We start from the raw sequence: 18,417 nt of genomic DNA on the forward strand, positions 1-18,417 counted from the left end.
AGCACTTTCTTGGTGAAAGTTACTGAGTTATTTGGTCTCACAGGTCAAACTCAACGTTACGGTCTGGAAAAAACAGAGATATTAAAGAAAAGACACGGCAGCTAATGCTGTGCAAATGTCTGTGGTTCTGGTCAAATGAACAAATGTTGTTAAGTGTGATTAAGTACATAAATATGTGCTGATATAATGTAAGTTCAGTAAGTTGTCAGTAATGAAGTGCGTCGTTGTTACAGCCACAAAATTTCAGATCAAAAAGGTTAAATGATAATTGAAAGTACGGGTACTCCAAAATAAGACCTATTTCTGAGTCCTGGTTGGCTGAGTACTTTTACTTCTGGTTGTAGATATCTTTTCTGTTTTCTATGATATAAAGTGAACTAAAATTAATTTACATTCAATATGAATGTGTTGCTTTTGATTCATTTATGAGGCTGAACTTGCTGGTTTTCTTATTACAGATTGAAAACTATTGGAAAAGCAGTATTATAAAACGATGTTCCATCAATTGAAAGCAGATTTAACAGTGACCAGTCCTTTTCTTCTTTCTGACACATGAACAATTATGAATAATCACTCTCTAACCATGAAATGTAATAATGTAGATCTGAATGATCTAATTTCTATTGAACGGGACTCTGTGAGCAGACACTTCATGCCAGAACAATTCAACTTTCCCATTAAGAAGCGATAAGATATATATATAAAAAAAACTATTTGTACAGGTTGCTGGGACTGAAAATGAACAAATATCACTAGTAACGTGTGTTTGCAGTGACAAATCCCATCCGAGGCTTCAGACTGTGAAAGTGGGAGTAATGGCTTCCACCCAGTTATAATCAGATTACATCCCTCTACCACGCTGCAGAGTCAGTGTGCAGTAGCCATTCCTCGCCAGTAGGTGGCGGCAGGAAAAAGGAAATCCTCATGAATTTGCACAGGTCACATGATACAATACCTCATTCTCATACCAACTTCTTCCACTTTTATATTTTATGTTTCGTGAATGTTTATTGTTGTTTTTAATTTTCCTGCCATTTTTGTTCCCACTATTGTTTTTATGTCGGTATTGTCTTCTGGTTGCTCGTAGCCATTTCTGAGAAATGGAGAATTTTAGAGTAAATATTTTGATAAATAGGACACTGAATGTGTTTTTGTCTTTTCAGGAGTATTTTTCCATTTTTTGTTCCCTTCGTAGCTTTGCACTGTACCCCGAGCCTGGAGGTATGGAAGCAAGGTCTCTCTCTAAGCCGGGCTTTTGTTGTCCAGCCGACAGGAAATAACCAGGAGGCTGTTTGACCTCACACAGCGGCAGTGCAAGTGCATCTAAACCTGAGGCTGCAGCCCGACCGCACTGTTGACGTTATATCGGGGGCTGTTTCCATACTCTGTTTGTGGAACTGGAAGAAACAAGCCCAGAAGGTGCTTAAGCCTCTGTACTCTGTATGCGGGCTTCTAGTTTTGCTCATGTGTCGCACCAAAAATAATACAACAGATAGGAAGTTTTGGATGCATGAACTTATTTGCATCACGCATCCTGAAGCTGGAGATTGCATAAGCAAGAAGCAATTAAATCGGGACAACTTGATTGGTTGCACTGATGCAAATACCCTGTTATAAGTTCACGAGACTCTTCTGTCGATTCAACTCATGGGAAGCTTGAAGAGGCTGAAATCACAGGAAGTAATTTATGATCAGAATCAGATCCATTTTTTTTTATTTATGTTCAGAATACAAGGAATTAATTTGAGCTTTTTTTTTGGACAGCATTAATGAAAACCTGAATAAGGACACTTACACTCACATATAGTCACATAACTTCTACATTTCCACGCAGACTAGGGCGTGTCAGAGAAGAATAGATGATGACATCAGTTTCATTAAAGCTGAAAGTTGTAGAAGTTAATGTTTTAGTTAGAATCATTAAACACGTGTAAAGGTTAAATAAAATGTAAAAGCTTCCAACAATCACCCACCGAAAAATGTTATCCTCGCCCTGTTCAAACCGCCTCACCTTCATAATTCCATTAATAAAACCGTCATGATCATTGTAATTCTTTTAAATAGAAGGTTTCCGTGATAATAATCCTAATTTCTGTTCTTTTTTTTTTTTTTTTCATTTTCGTGAAACACTTAACATCTGGATGCACCGTCGAGCCAAAATGTAATGATTTCAGTGTTTTGGGTGGGAAAAAAAAAAATCGAAATCTTTTAACAGTATAATTTGAACACATTAAACTGAAATACTGATTATCCAGTTCAGTGAATCTCAACTACATATCAGAGGCATTTTTCCAGTGAGGGAGAATAAAAACGCTCATCAACATTTTACCAGCAACACGTAGCCCTGCTTTGAATACTCATTTGTCCATGAACAAAAAAAGGTTTGATTAACTAGTTAAATCACATCTTCTATCACCATAACAGACTTTAAAAAGCTTTCGCACTTCTGATGTCATGTTTAAGGAGAATGTGGACAAAATGTCTTTAGGGAAATGTGAGCATTCAGCAGGACCTGTGCACTGTGAAGCTGAATTCAAAACTTCTCAAACTTTATTCATCAATTAAGCACATAATGTGGCTTAAAGATACAGTATGTATAGTTTAACTAATGTGACTTCTGTGCACTGAGTCGAAACGTTTTCTAGCTGTTGCGTTTTCAGTGTCTCCCAGCACCGTTCTGTTTTCCCGTTATTGTGCAAGCGAGACCTGAGTTGCAATAGGTTGGTCGCTTCGGTGTTTGTTTCTGTTTCTCACTCATGTCAGTCTGATGAATCTCCTTCTGTTCTTGAACTGTAAATGGGAATAGTGACTCACTGCACCACCTAGTGGCACAAGGTGGTATTTCAAGACATGATGCATTTGATTGCCAACTTTGTAAACCTTTATTCCTCCACTGATTTAAACATTTTTTTTTTTTTTTAAATAACACATAGTCTACTGTAATGTATATATAAGTAAGTATATATACATATGTAATGTTACACCAGATCGGTCCAGTTGGAGGCATTACGAGTTAGAATTTGTATTTTCCCCTCTGTGTGTGTGTGAGTTTTTTTTTTTTTCCGGGTACTCTGGTTTCCTCCTCACCGTCCAAACACATGTGCTTGAGGATAATTTGAATTTGCTGTTGGTAATGATTGACACCAACGTCGCCACTTTTAAAATAAAAGCAAAGCACCCTGTAAACAAATGTTCCCGTTCCTCACTGACCCGACCACACTTGGCATGTGACGCTCGTCTAACTCACAGTAACTGTAGGATTCTGTCAGTGTGGGTGAATAGAAATCACTTTCTCAGCTTAAGCCAACAAGGGTGTGTCCCGATGATTACAGGTTAAACAGTGAAGCCTGCTAAGTGTACATTAAATAAACGTAATCTTCAGTGATCCCATCCGGCTGCCTTCCTTTGGTCCTGCCGACATGAGAGGAGTCAGCAGGGCGTCCCGGCGCCTGAAAGCGAGGCCGGCCCTCGCCCGGCTCAGCTGTACTTGACCTCCGCTGCACTTCGGTAAAAGTGACGGTGATTACAGATGAAACTCCCAGCACGTCCTGGGCCCGGGAGCGAGAAGGTCAACGTGTTACCACAGCTTCATGTATCGTGCAGGGCGGATACCTTCCTCCACCCCTCCACCCACCCCACCCCTCCACCACCCCACACCCCCACCCCCCTGCAGGGCGGCCATACTTAACCTCAGTTCCATCTCATAGTTTGTTTTACTTTGATTGCCCGGTGAACAGAACCAGCTGCCGCGGGTAACAGAATCTGTTTTCTGTGTGTGTGTTCCCTCTTCTGTTTGGCTTTGTTTATGTTTACAAAAGAACAGACTAGACACTGGTAGAGTCGCCGCGCTCTGTTGTGGGGCCGCGTTGTGTTCCCTTCACCGTCACTTTGCATATCAACCGACTGTGGTGTGCTCTGCTGTTCGCAGCCCGTCAATATGGAAGAGCATTAATTAAAAAAGCCCAAAAACAAAACGCAGCCTGGGAGCCGTCGCCATCTTCGTTTTCACTTCGCATTTCTGACGTTTCTCTTTTGCTTTTGATGCGTCCATCTGCTGTTTGCAGGACGGCTCCGTCTCAGCCTGAATGTTTACGTGAACAATAAATACCAAAAACATGAGGAAAAACAGCACAGCTTTAATGATTCTCAATTACCCCTCTAAGTACTGCTAAACACTTTAAATAGCAGGTGTTCTCCTTTAACTGTACACAGACCTGTAATTGACCTAAATTTTCACAACATGAGTCAGCGATCCGATCAGAGCCGACATCCAGCAGCATCCCGGGCCGAGGAGGTGACGGTGGGGTTTACAGACGCACCGGGCGGGGCGGGGCAGGGCGGGCGGGGGGGTGCTACGGACGTCAGGGCGTCAGGGCGAGCTCTGGGAGCCAGACGTGTGCATCTGGCAGATGCACATGAGTAATCCCTGCATATTGTGTTTATTTTGCGAAACGGCCCATTAGTCTGTCAGGGTCAGGACTTAATGTGTCGCTGTCGGGTCAGCGGGGCTGAACGGATGAACGTCTGAGAGGAGACAGAGGAGGGAACATCGGGAAATTAAAATAGAAGTTCCTAAAGCACAGTGACACAACCGTGAACTCTGACAATCGGAGGATTTCACTGCCTGAAGCGACGTTACTATTCAAATTCAACAGTTGAATATAATTATATTTGTATGCTGATGACCTTGTCATATATAAGGCCCGGTTCCCACGGCAACGAATGCGAGTGTACCCGTTTACACGACGCCGGCGTGTGGATCCACTGTGTCAGAGACGGCTGGAGGCAACGGAGTGCTGTTACTACGCATGGGCATCAGACCCCCGTGATAAATAGTTCCTTCTGCTCATGTGCACGTAAACAAACATGGCGGTCCCCGCAGTGGTACGACTTGCGGTCTGTATTCCAGTTTTATTGTACATATCGGGAGTTCAATGGGGACTAAAAGTAACTCAATGCAAAACTTTAACACAGGAACAGTCTTGCAATAGTAAGAAAAGTGAAATGATCAACCATTACCGTAAATACAATGTTTAGAAAGTGTGTTTTAATGTAATTATTCATAGTTTTACCTTCGACTAATTCCTCTAAAAAACAAAAACAACCAACAAAAGGATTAAATCCTGCTGGGAAATGAACGTGAGAACTTTTAGATTTTCTTGTGACAGAGACGTTCTTTAGTGTCGTGAAGCCTTAATTATGTTTCATTTATCTTTAATTGGAAGCTTTTACAAAGTAAGTCACCATATTTAATAACTTTTTATTCACTTCCTGGTTTTTTTGTTTAGTTTTTCTTCAAAAATAACATTGATGATGTGTTTTGCTCCTTTGCCCTCGTAAAGCACATTTTACTCCAAGTTGGTGCAGAAGGTCACCTGATTGATGTTTGTATTGTTTAGAATATTATTTATAATAAGTGAAGGAAAATGCATGGGAAATATGTTTTGCAACTTTGGTTTAACCTCTTACAGAAATCCAGTCAGAAGGATATTCACTAAAACTATTTTTTAAGATATAATTCCTGAAATAATTGGCCAGATTAACACTTTTCCAACGGGTATGATCATATATACTTTTATCGGTACTCAGTATAGGCAAGTAGCTAATGGTTAGTACTTGTACTTGTACTTATCCTTTAAAGGCGTCATATTAACACTTTCACATGGTCTCATTGATCCAAAAACTTTGTATTTAAAGTTTATTGCTCCAAATCCCGCTTCTCCTTGATTTTCCTCCATTTGAATATTGGATCATAGGAGCTGCATTCAGAATCTGCTGTGTCTGTGTGAGCTGGACTGGCTCCGCCCACACATGCCCATCTTGGGAAGAGGAGGAAGTACTTCCTCTGGTGGGGCCATGTGCCAGAGCAGAGCTGCCTAATTGTGGGAGGAGTCAAAGGGAGGGCCTACCTTGATTGGGTTTGGCTAAACCCCCGATGACACTATATAAGGTTAGATTTCTGATTGGCTGGTTGGAGCAACACACTTTTTAAAAACGGAAACAAGCCAGGGAGAGAGAGGACAGACTGTCTTCACTTCTGGGGCGTCAGTCCAGGTATGGGGACGATTATTCCTGTTGGAAAACCTTTAGAAAGTGGATTTTGCATAATATGACCCTTTAACGAAAAGTGGTATCGTTGCATTTCTACGTTAAAATAGTTCAGTGAGCGTGATGTGAAAAGTTTATTGGAAACCAGCTGGAGTTCTCCTCAGGTTCTGACCGGATGTTGGATCTCTGTGATGCAGCTCAGCATTAATGTGTGGAGGCTCAGGTGAGGATGGGAGCTGGACCAATCGGTGCAGAAATTCCCGGCGGTCTGGCAGCGTCTGTTGTGCCGTCTGGCGCAGAAGAGTCTGGTTCTGTTTGCACTCTGTGGTTGTTTGCAGCACGTTGATGGGCGCGCTGGATACGACCACAGTGCATGCGGTAAACAGGCCTCATGCAGAGCGCGCGGACGAGACTAAAATTAGCTCTGATTGCATTGCCGTAAAGACTGAGTGCTTAACTTTTTAAGAGTATTGTCATATGGTTTTGATGCCAGTATATAGGCCGAGAGGATACTGCGGTGTGTCTCACAGATTTCTGCCTTTATTTCATTGGACATAAAAACTAAATGTTGCATCTCGGAGGAACTTCGTTTATGAGCATCAATCAGAGCCGATGCTGAACTTGTTAAGTTCCTTTTTTTTTTTCTGTTTTTTTTTTTTCCAAGCCTGGGTTTAAAACCGGTGTGGTTCCAATATCACTTGCATGCACACGTTTACGGTGTGTTGCCAGCTCAGTCTTTTTAGTGCCACAATAATCCCCCAGACTGAAACCATTACAATGAGACCTGCAGAGATTTTCACACCTACTCAGCAAGAACGCAAACAGGCATGTTTCACAAAAATGTCAGAATACCCCCCCCCCCCCCCTCCCCCGCACCTTTAAAATGCAAACCGAGTGCAGATCAGCCAGAGATGGAAGAAATATTCAGTACAAAGACGATCCATTCATGAAATCTCCGTCCTGCACAAAGTGAAATAATCCAGGAGTTTTGCTCGAGATCGACTAAAATGAAAAGGGAGGAACTGATAACAAACAGGCTTTAAATTATTGCTTTTCCAAACCTTTACCTTCACCGAAGCTGTCAAATAAATTCTGAAATACAAAGTACCTTATTTGAACTCTTCATCACAGATATTGACGACAAAATTTAGTTTGAGTTTAACTTGCTGATTAATCTGAATCTATATTTTCGGTTTTATGGAAGATGACGGTGGCGGTGTGGTGGTTGGCTCTCTCGCTCTATCTTCTGTTTTGAAATTTGGCTGCGACGTCCTCGTGTGCTGCGAGTGTGTGAATGTAGTCACATTATATGACCATACAATGTAAGATCCCGGCTGAAGCCGTGACATGAATGCACGTGACATTCTATTTTATCTGTGAAAGTGCGAAATAAATAAATCTGACTTATTAACCTACAAATTCACTGTGTGTTCGATCCACTTCTCTCTGCTGAGGGACACTCCAGGTTACTGGTGGAATGGTTGGATGAATGTTGTACTGCACTTTAAACATGCTGAGGCAGTAAAAAGAAAACCACACTCTATAAATTAAATCCATTTAACGATTTATCACGTAACCAATCATATTCCATACATCTCTTTGTGGTTTCTTGGTAATTTAATGGGGATTATTGGAATATAGAAAAGATACTGTGCCAAATATTGACATTGTTTTATCGATAATCACATTCATACACACCAATAGATGCAGCTGCCAGACAAGGTGCTCAGTTCATCCAGGGGAAGAGATATGGGGGTTTAACGTCTTGCTCAAGGACACTTTAGAGATAGGGAATCAAACCTGCAACCGTCCGATTGAGAGACCGAGCCACAGCTGCTGCAATTATGTTCAAAATGTATATTTTTAAAAAGTGCTTAAACAAACTGTTGCCAGTGAGAAATCTCCAGTTGGATTGACAGTCTTTTGTTTGTTTTTAGTTAGAAATGTTGAAATTTGTGCAACTTTAGTCCGTTTCGTTCCGCTTTGCAAGAGATTTAATTGTAGAAGTTCCATAGTACAGGATTATGCAAACGTAGGTTTCCTCTAAAAGGGTTCAAACTTGACATTTCCAGAGCCCTTCGGCCAAACAAGATGTTTTCACAAGTTCTCGCCTCACCTACATTCAAATCAGCTTCCTGCGGTTTATCCGGTTCGTTCTTGTGTTGCCTAATTTGCAGGGGAAGGGGCGGCGGGGGGGAGACCACACATCAGTGGCGGCGGCATGCTCGGTTCGTCAGAGCGAGACATTCCTGAGTGATATTTGTGAGATGGCATCATGTCGTGACACTAGAAACGGAGGAGAGACCTGAAGCATTCCTGAGTTTGACTCAGTGGTTCCCACATCAAAGAGGCATGTGAGCTGATAGTACGAGGTACGTCGGTACCACCTCGCGCCCACTGCGCTCTCGGGCGCGCGACGCTCTGACCACGTTTCCCCCCCCCAGTGACCCAACAACACACCTGAGTGACGCACGTCCTCTGGCAGAACTCCTGCGACACAAAGGAGGAGGACGAGCGAGGAAGAGGAGCCGCGACGCAGGCTGGCGATCACTCCTCGCCCTTCTTGTTGTGACACGCAGCCGCATGAAAAGAAACGAGGGATTTTCTTTGTTTATTCTGGGAAAGGTCACGGAGTCCATGAGCGAGTGCAGTTAAATGAAAGGGTTTTGTTTTGTTTTTTGGGGGTTTTTTTGGATCACAAGAGTGATCCAAACTACGATACATGGCGACAAAAGAAATTAAAAAAATAAAAAGTCAATCGTCGTGGAGAAATTAAAAAAATAAAAAGTCAATCGTCGTGGTCCGACTCGGATCGGAGCGATGCAGGGAGAACATGGAGGATGTGTGTTTGGTCACGGTGGCCTGACGCTGCCGCCTGCCAGCAGGCAGGAAGACGCCTGCCATGTTGGCACCGCGCGGGCCGGAAGAGGCCGGACCTGAGCCAGGGTACCCACATCGGGTCAAACTCAATACGAGGGAACGTTTGTCTTCATCCACAACAGCTCCGACGCTCCGAACGACTTCAAATGAGAGCGATGATGTTGCCTCCTCTCAGATGGGCTGAATTATAAAGTTGCTGATAAGCGTGTTTGATCTGAACGTTTCAAAGAAACAGTGAAGGAAAAAAATGTTTTTGGAGCTCTGGAGTAACCACAGGGTGTGTGTGCGTGTGTGTGTGTGTGTGTGTGCTTACATCTCAGCTGTACACACATGTTCATGCTCATGTGCGCACACACACACACACACACACACACACACACACACACACACACACACACACACACACACACACACACACACACACATTTGTTACACTGGAGTCGACACTGATTTGCTTTCACATTTACGCAAAGTTTAAAAAGGATTAAATTCTGAAACCATCTCCTCCTTTTTCCATATTAAACACTAATTTGTTGTCTGACGTTAGACTGATGAACACGTGACGTTTAGATCTGCTACTGAAAACAATAAGTTCAAAATTTAAACTGATTTAAAAGGAACAAGTAATTTCTTTAACCCGCTGCATAAAATAAACAAAAACCCCTTCACAGACTCTAATAACTCTCGTGACTTTAACAGTCGCTCCCAAAAAAGATTCTGGCTGCTCCTTTATCAAGTATACAGATTACATTATTATCCACTGCAAAAAACAACAATAAAAAAGATTTTGGGAAACTCTAGTGAGTTACTTCTCTGTAGAATATGTTACTACACTGCAAAATAGGGGAACAAAGAAACTAGTTACTTCTTTTAAAAGTAACAATGCTACTTTATTATTCACGAAAGATGAAATGTAGAAAAAGGAAAATATAAAACAAAACTTTGTTGTAAAGTAACCAGACTACTTTGTTAGTCACTGTAAAAAAAGAAAGTAGTTACTTCTTTATAAAGTAAAGAAATGACTTTATTAGCCACAGCAAAACAGTAAAGAAAAGTAGCTTCTTCTTATAAAATAACAAGGTTACTTGTCATTTTAAATAAAAGTGGATAAAAGGAAAATATGAAAATTAAAAAAAAAAGTTACTCTTTTTTTAAAAAAGTGGCAGGTTGTTTTATTTATTTAAAAACAAACAAAAAAAACCCTATGAAGACGAGTTACTTCACTATAAAGTACCTGTGTAACTTCAAAAGTCACTGGAAAAAAGTAAAAAAAGAAACTAGTTTACTTCAACAAGAAACTCGTTTCTTCTTCAAAAAAGTAAGCAGATTATTAGTAACTTCAAAAGTTGGAACGAAACTAAGCGAGTCGCTTTATTAGTCACTAAAAATAAAAGAAACTGGAGATTTAGGGGGATCTGAAACGTTCATCGGAGACAATGGAAGGAATGTGACAAGTCAGTAATTTTAGTCTCGGTCACTGAAAAGAAACACGATTATTAAGTGTTCACAGTCAAACTGCAGCTGAGATAAACTATCAAGTCAGAAGCAGCTGGGATGTAAGTGAACGTTTGTCCTTCACACTCAGGAGAGACGAAGAGACAAAAGTCTCGTCAGCGACACTCTGACGTCAAAATACACGATTTCACTGATCAGTTTCGAGATGAACTCTTAATGTTGCAGCTTGACTCAGAGAGAAGTGGAGAAAATGCTTTTTTTATAATCATACAACTTAAAATAAGTTGTCAATCAACTTGAAATGTGGTGTGTGTCACTAGAAAACCTTGATTAAAATAAAATATCCATTTAACTTTCAGCTTCAACTTAATATTTTATATGAAAACTGATATGATATGATTGAAGTTACTCAACTAAATAATGTGCGTGTCGATTTTCACCACAAAATCCTTTTTAATCACTTCTTGATAATTCAGTGACAATTACGGCTTAATCCAATCTATTGTACTTAAACGTACTTATACTAAAGATGTAAATGATTAGCATTAACACAGTTTATTTAAAGTGGTGGGCTCCCTCTGTGTACTGCTGGGTTTCATGTTTCACATCACACATGTGTAAGTTGTATACTGAACCATGACCGCCTTCCAAATCGAGCCGTGATTTCCATAAAGGAAAAAGAAAAAAAAAAGGCAACTTGCATGTCCCACATGTTGAGCTGCCGCACACAGAACTGGAGCTTTGAAGCTTGTTGTCTCAGGGTTTTAACTGGGTGACACATCCAGGAGCTGTAACTTTACTCTGGATAAGCTTCTTTTTTTTTTTTTTTTTTTTTAAATATTGGGACCATTTGTTCCGCCCGTTTCCTTCACCGCCCTCCACTGTGGACCCCCCCCCCCCCCTCCTTCCGTGACTGCTGCTCACAAAAACAAAGAATCTTAATTTGATTTTGAAAAAGAAAAAGAGGAGGGGGTGGGGGTGAAAAGATATCCACATGGTCAGCATAATTTAATGAGACAGAGTGTGAAAGGAACTAAGTGGATAACCAAAATGCAGAGTGGGCTTGTGGGTGGGTGGAGGATGGAGTCAGTGATATTTCAGCATCCCTGGGTGGTTGGAGAGAAAGAAGGTGGAGGGGGAGGGGGGGGGTGACAGACGGGGTTGGTGGTGTTGAGGAGGGTTACTGTGCCAGGAATGGAAGCAACGGATTTAACAGTAGTGTGTGTGTGTGTGGGGCATACGGAGAGATCAGAGGCCAGACAGACGCGGTGTCATTATTTGAACACGAGTCCCCCGACCTGTTTAGACAAGCAGGATTTGCATGTTGGGTTTTGAGCCGGGCGCCCTGGGGGCAGGGCGAGGCGCGGTGGGTGGAGGGAGCCGTCTTCACCGTGCTCTGGGTGTGGCCGCCCCAGGAACAGGTCGCACCCCTGACCTCCGGATCGCCACTCCACCGTGTTCTACGTTCTGAACGCTTCGCCACCAGGAATTCTACACGCTCCAGAGGCATTGATGTAATCATTCACCGAAAGTTTCAGAGTGTTGTGGGTTAACGGACTCGCAGATATGACCCTCAACTCCCTGCTGCACTTGGAATCTGAACTGGAGATGATGTCAGTGAGGAGAGTAGATCAGTAATGTGTTTGGATGTGAAACATGAGACCAGGAAATCGGAGTGGCGATGGCGTCGGCGTGGACACGGCGAGGTCGAGACTTTTAACACACAATGAAGAGAACCGGTGATATTTTTTGGTTGTTCTTTTTTTTTTTTAAATGGACTTTATTGAAGCTGAAAGCAGAAAAAAATACAAACAAAACCTACAGAGCATACACATTTTCAAAATGAAATACAGCCGCGTACACACAGAAATATAAACAGAATACCTCCACAAAACACACACACACACACATTCAGACAGTCGTGCCAAAAGGGGGCTCCCTTATGGAACAGGACATCCTGAAACTGCCAAGAAAAACACTCTTCGGGCCAGCGAGTCGTTCCAGTGTTATCCAGTGATTTCGCTTTAATGACCAGGAGAAAAAAAAAAAAGTTTGACCCCTTTTTTCTTGATTCTCAAAAAAGAAGAATCCAAAATAAAACTTAGGCTTTGTGGCAAAAAGCATCTCCTGGTCAAGCAGTGATTTTCAGCTTTGTATAATTACCAATTTGCGGCCCTTAGAAAAACACCCCCTTGAGGGTGCTGTTCCAATAAAATACAGCCTCCGACGAAGAAAGAAAAAAAAAAGGGTGGGGGGTGTGGGGGTGTGGGGGGCTGGTGTTGAGCAACAGAAGAAAGTTCTGCGTTAAACAGAAGAGGGAAGTGTAAAAGGGAAGGGGAGGCTGGTTGAGCACTGCGTGTACCATACCTAGGACAGGGTGTCACAATGAGACGTGTTGCAATAAGGTGTGTGCATGTCTGGATCCTCAACAGAGCCAACTCACACACACACACACCCACACACACACACACACACACGCAAAAGTACAGTGCTGACATCACTCCATCTGCGTTTGCAAACAGGAGAAAGAAGAAGAAAGGAAAAAAAAAACAAAAAAAAAACAGTTCCTCACATAAAAACCACATAAAACCCTCACAGACGTCAGCAGTGAGGAGATAAACAATAGAGCCGTGTCTCCCGACGTTTCACAAGCAGCTGGGATAAAGGGAAGTGGCATCGCGGCGCACACCTCTGAATGGGAACTGATGCTAACTGAAACAATGACAAGAACAAGACACGGAGGACAAAACAGGATGCTGGTCAAGATGAAAGAGCCCGAAATGTCAGACAGCCTACAGACTGTTGTCGCCTTGCAATCTTAACAGCCAACACCAGTCTGATAAATAAGCTATCTGACAGGCCGAGAGAGTGACGGACATGCCGGAGACGTACGCATGTACAGACGACAACAATGGGCGAGAGAGAGAGAGAGAGAGAGAGAGAGAGAGAGAGAGAGAGGGGAGAAAAGCGAATCCTAATCCTACTTACCATGACATGAGAAAAGAGGAGATGTGAATGTTCTGAGTGGAGCTGGTGCAGTGCGCAGGGTTCAGTTCGCTCAACAGTACCCCTCTGTTTTGAATCTACTCGAGTGATTCGTCTCCTGGCTCCGTGACTGGGGCAGTGCAACGAGTTCATTCGAAGGTTCAGCTGAGGTAACGGCACAGACGCTTTTCACTGTGCGCTTGAGGGTTTTCTCTTTTTTTTTTCTCCCCCCCCCCCCCCCCCCCCACCCCCGCCGCTCTAGCGCCCACTGCGCTCAGTCCGGCGTAGCACAGCAGCGGTACAGAGAGAGGAGAAGAAAATAGCACATTTCACTGGCAATTATGGGGGGAGAAGAAAAAAAAAAGAGAGAGAGAGAGATAGAGAGAGAGAGAGAGAGAGAGGAAGGTATATATCGAGAGCAAGCCGACATTATCCAATGAGGGGAAAAAAAAAAAAGAGGAGGATTCGGTACACAAAACTGCAGTTTTGTTTAAGAGCTACTTGTGACATAAGCTTGCTGTCCTCATCTCGGAGACAGACAAAAAAAAATAATAAAAAAAAATCTCGGTGAACAAGTGGAGACAAAAGAAGACGACTTGTTAAAAACACGGAGAGCCTCAGAGTTAAACGGAGCAGCTTCCAGACAGACGGACGGTTCTTCTAGCAGAGCGCGATCCGCTTTAATCCACAAAAGATTAAAAAAAAAAAAGAGAGAGAGAGAGAGAGAGAGAGAGAGGGAGAGAGAGAGCAACAAATGTGGCAGCCACCTCAGCCTACTATCTCGGTCTCGCTCGCCCCGTCTCACAGGCAGTAGTAGATCTGATTCAATATATGGCTGCATCTGGTAAAGTAGCCCCGGGCTGACTCATGCGCTCCCTTCCTGGAAGCAGAACAATAAGGGCAGACAAAGGGACCGGCAGGGTGAATCATGGCTGATTTATCATTTCTCATCCAAAAGTACTGCGACGGGCTTCACTGCACACCACAAAAGAAGAGGGGGCCATCTAAAAAAAAAATTAAAAGCACCGCTTACACTTTACAACATTTGTCAATATCACTGCTACAACTTGGCTTTGAGCTCCACAACGTGTAGAAATGTGCCGGGGCACAATTATTTACAGTCCACTTGTCTTATCTAAGTACAGCCAACAACTCCACAGTACAGTCGCAAATACAGAATGTCTTATAAAGAACCTATAAATAGATCAGACATAAATAAGTTTATAAAAAACAAAAACAAACTGAGCTGGTACCACAGAAGACAACATATCTAAATAACTCCAGCTTATTCTAAAGTGTCTCAGTGGACATAAGAGCAGCTTAAGGCCTTTCTATGGAGAATTATTGCTTCTAACAAGCTCCTCCGAAGCATCAACATGAACACAACAAGCTTCCTCCACAACGCACCACAGCAGACTAACACCTACCTCACAAAGAACAATCCGCAAAATCGCTACCAAAAACGCAAAACCTTCAAAAAACAAACAAACAAATAAAAAAAAAAAAAAAAAAAAAACAAGCACATGGAAGTCCCAAGTTCGACACGGACATGTTGCTACAGTAAGCAGAGAGAAACCAGATGGGAGCTGATACTTTTCTTCAGATAATGGTGGGGTGTCAGCCAGGAAGGAGAGGAGTGGTGGGAGACCCCCCTCCCCCCCACCCCGTGGGGGGAGGCGAGCGGGCTTTTCCCAAAAAAGTTGCCGGGGCCGGGCCCTCACTCCGCCTTGCTCTCCGAGCGCTTCTCCTGCCGCCGGCGCTTGGCGTGGCTCTGAGCCATGGAGTTGACAATGGAGCAGACAAAGAAGCATACCATGATGACCACAACCTTCTCGAAGAGCCACGACAGCCAGTTCTCTTCCTGCCAGGAACCACAGAGAGACGGGAGAGAAGAGAGGAGCTCAGTCAGTGAGCGGCGAGCTGAGGGAACCCCCCCAACCACCACCACCACCACTCCTTCACCCCACACCCTGCTCTCCCCCTCTGCTCCTGATGCTGTAGGCTAGGTGGGGATCCAGCTCCATGTGCAGGACAGATAGAGATCAGGGGTAATAAAACACGCGGCAGCCCCCACCGTCCTCCCTCCGAACGCCCCCGCTGACCCCAGCCTGCAGCCTGCCTCCACCAAGTTAAATTGCCTCGCTTCTCTCCTGTAACTGCTGGAGGCTCAAGTTACAAGAAAAAAAGGAACATTGTTCTAGAAATGCCTTAATCTGTCCTTGTGCAACTCAAAGTCTATCCTTTTCTTTTCTTTTCTTTTTTTTTTTTCCTCTCCGTGCTCGTGAGCGCAGAAGAAAAAAAAAATGTTTTTAATGAATCACTTAAAACCATCGAGAAGAGGGAGGCGGGGATGAAGAGGAGGGGAAAAGAAAAGCTTTGGAAGAGAAAAAGGCTACAGCTACAACTGGCTCTTTTTGTTCTAGACAGGGGGGTTTTGATGGATTGTCACTGGGGTGGGGTGGGGTGGGGTGGGGGTAGCTGGAGGTCTACAGTTAGCTGGGTCTCAGGCGGGGCACTGAGTGCAAGTGTGTGTGTGACACATAAGGGGAGTGACCACACTCACACACACTCTCCCAATTGGTAAGACGGAGCATGAGTCAGCACGCCCCGCGCTACAGTAGTACAGTTCAATACAGCAAGTGGAGCCAGACCCCACACTGGCCCCTCTCCTCTTCCTCCTCCTCTTCCTCCTCCTCCCTCCCCTCCCCTCCCCTCCCCTCCCTCCCCTCCCGCCGAGCCCGCCCAGGGCAGCGCTAACCTAGTCTGTCATTCCGGCCCTAAACAAGTGCCTGTAATTTACTGTATCGCTACAGGAAGGAGTCAAATCTACCAACATGTGATCCCAAAAGAAAAAAAAAAAAAATACAATTTACATAATTAATGTTATAATCATGTAAGTAATTAGTTTAGAATTTGAACTAAAGTGGGACAGGTAGAGCAGGTGTGACATTTAAAAAAAATAAAAGAGGAAGAAGAATCACTGGTGTAAGTGGGATAAAATGGGGTCAGGTATAAAGGAAAGCTCAGATGAAGAGAAGAAAGACACACGGGAGGAAGAAGAAAAAAAAAAGTGGAGGGAGAAGGAGTAAAAGAGGCAAAAGTAAGGGGGCCGCATTCTTCTCTTGGCGCGCACACGTGAATGAATAGAGGCGGCGAGCCGGGGGCTGCTGAGGCCCCCTGTACTTACAGTTGGGATCCCCTCTCCGGTGTGATGGTGCAGCTTGGCCTTCTGGGCCTCCAAGTACTCCCTGAAGGGCTTCTGCAGTGCCGCACCCAGCAGTGGAACAGCTCTGTTTCCACCAACAGAGAGAGAGAGGGGGGATGTGGAGGGAGGGAGGGGTGGTGGGGTTGGATGGGAGTGAGGTGGGGATGGGGGTGGGGTGGGGGGTGGGGGGGGGCACAAATCACGTCACATCATTGTTACTCACCAGCCCAAGGGCAGCAACAAAGGGAGGCATGCTGTCCTATCTCCTGTACAGTGTCGGTCTCGCCTGCTTCCTCTCTCCCGAGAAGAGAGAAAGACGGGAGAGAGAGCGAGCGATCCCGCCACTGCTCATCCTCCTCCTCCTCCTCCTCTCCCCCTCACACACACACATAAACACACAGCGCAACAGAAAATATCGCTGTTTTTAAAAAAAAAAAAAGAAAAAAGAAAGAAAGAAAAATGAAAAAGAGACAAAAAAAAAAGAAAAACCAGGAGATATAAAGTTGGCCGGTCCTCATACGGCAGCTGCGGCAGCAGTAGTCACCCACATTCTCCCGCTCTCCTCTCCTCTCCTCTCTCTCTCTCTCTCGCTCAACACACACACTCAGCTTCCTCTCCCTCGCTCGCTCGCTCGCTCGCACTCACACGGTGAACCCGTTCAACTCCCCTGCAGTGCCTCCTCCGCCGCTGCAGCGGGGAGAAATGAATGACTTCTCAGAACTCTCACATTTATCACAGGCGGTTCCTGTAAGAACTGGTTTCAGCCAATTAATGAGGAAGTGAGTCGTACCCGAGTGTCATCACTGGCTGAGACCTGGGGGATGGCCCACAGGGGGGAGGGCACTCTTAAGACAGCCCATATTAGGAAACCCTTTACAAGATTTAGCCACCAACTACAAGCATACTACCGAACAACCCCCCCCCCCCCACCCCCCCCAACAAACACACACACACACACACACACACACACACACACACACACACACACACACACACACACACACACACACAAAGATGTGAGATTGCTCTCGAATAGCGAATCAGCGGCCCATCCCTGGGCAGGAGTTAGTGATTAATCACTGAACAAATACATACTAAAGACGGCCACTTCTTTCTCTTTTTGCGGCTCCACGCAGTCAATTACATCCCCCCGAGTTATTGTCTTCAAAGCCCCGCTCACGTTCCACTTCTTCTAACGTCTTCTGTTGGCGTTGTGGGGCCATCGTGGAAAGCGCCGAGGCACATCAAAAGATCCGCCGGCAGGTTTTTTGCGTGGGCGGCCGTGTCACATACGGTTGAGTTTATAGCTGATAACTTTCTCTGAAGGAGGCAAGTCATTTCCGTCCCTCACCCACGGATACTGTACACACATACACCTATGTTATGTAGGGGGGGGGGGGGCAGCAGGTCGTGTGTTAAATGATTGAGTTTACAACAAGGAAGCCTTTTTAGTAATGATTAACTTTATTACAGGTAATGGATACCCTACGTGTGAACGGGCATAAAGCAGACAGGAAGTCTAACAGATGGATTTAAATTACACAATAGAAAAAGGACAAAATGTGTCAAAAAGCAAGCTCAGATCTTTTTTTTTTTTTTTTTTTGGAGGGAAACAAAAGCCTCTCCTTTCCCATCCCCCCAACTTCAAAAATATTCCCAACACGCTCACACTCACAAACAAAAACGCAACTTACACGAGGAAAGAAAGACAACAACAACAAAATACGAGTTTGTAGTCAAAGAGAGGAAAGTTACGGAGGAATACCCAAGTTCGTCAGATAAAAAGTAAACAGGCAGGAACAAAGAAGGGGAGAAAGAGCTTTTGAGAAATGGCGGGCGAATCA

General features: G+C 44.1%; 1 protein-coding gene across 1 annotated transcript in view; it reads right to left on the reverse strand.

Moving 5' to 3' along the window:
- Positions 1-14,285: 14,285 nt before the first annotated feature.
- LOC308121772 (vacuole membrane protein 1-like) overlaps positions 14,286-18,417 on the reverse strand; it is a 59,332-nt gene continuing 55,200 nt past the window's right edge. Inside the window, exons 10-11 of the mRNA XM_080483235.1 lie at positions 16,556-16,658; positions 14,286-15,229 (exon numbers count right to left, since the gene is read on the reverse strand). Coding sequence (XP_080339361.1) covers positions 15,086-15,229; positions 16,556-16,658 — 247 coding nt within the window. The 3' untranslated portion in view covers positions 14,286-15,085. The remainder of the gene's footprint in view (positions 15,230-16,555; positions 16,659-18,417) is intronic.

This window comes from Lipophrys pholis, assembly GCF_963383615.2.
Source record: "Lipophrys pholis genome assembly, chromosome: 16".
Taxonomy (NCBI): Eukaryota; Metazoa; Chordata; class Actinopteri; order Blenniiformes; family Blenniidae; genus Lipophrys; species Lipophrys pholis.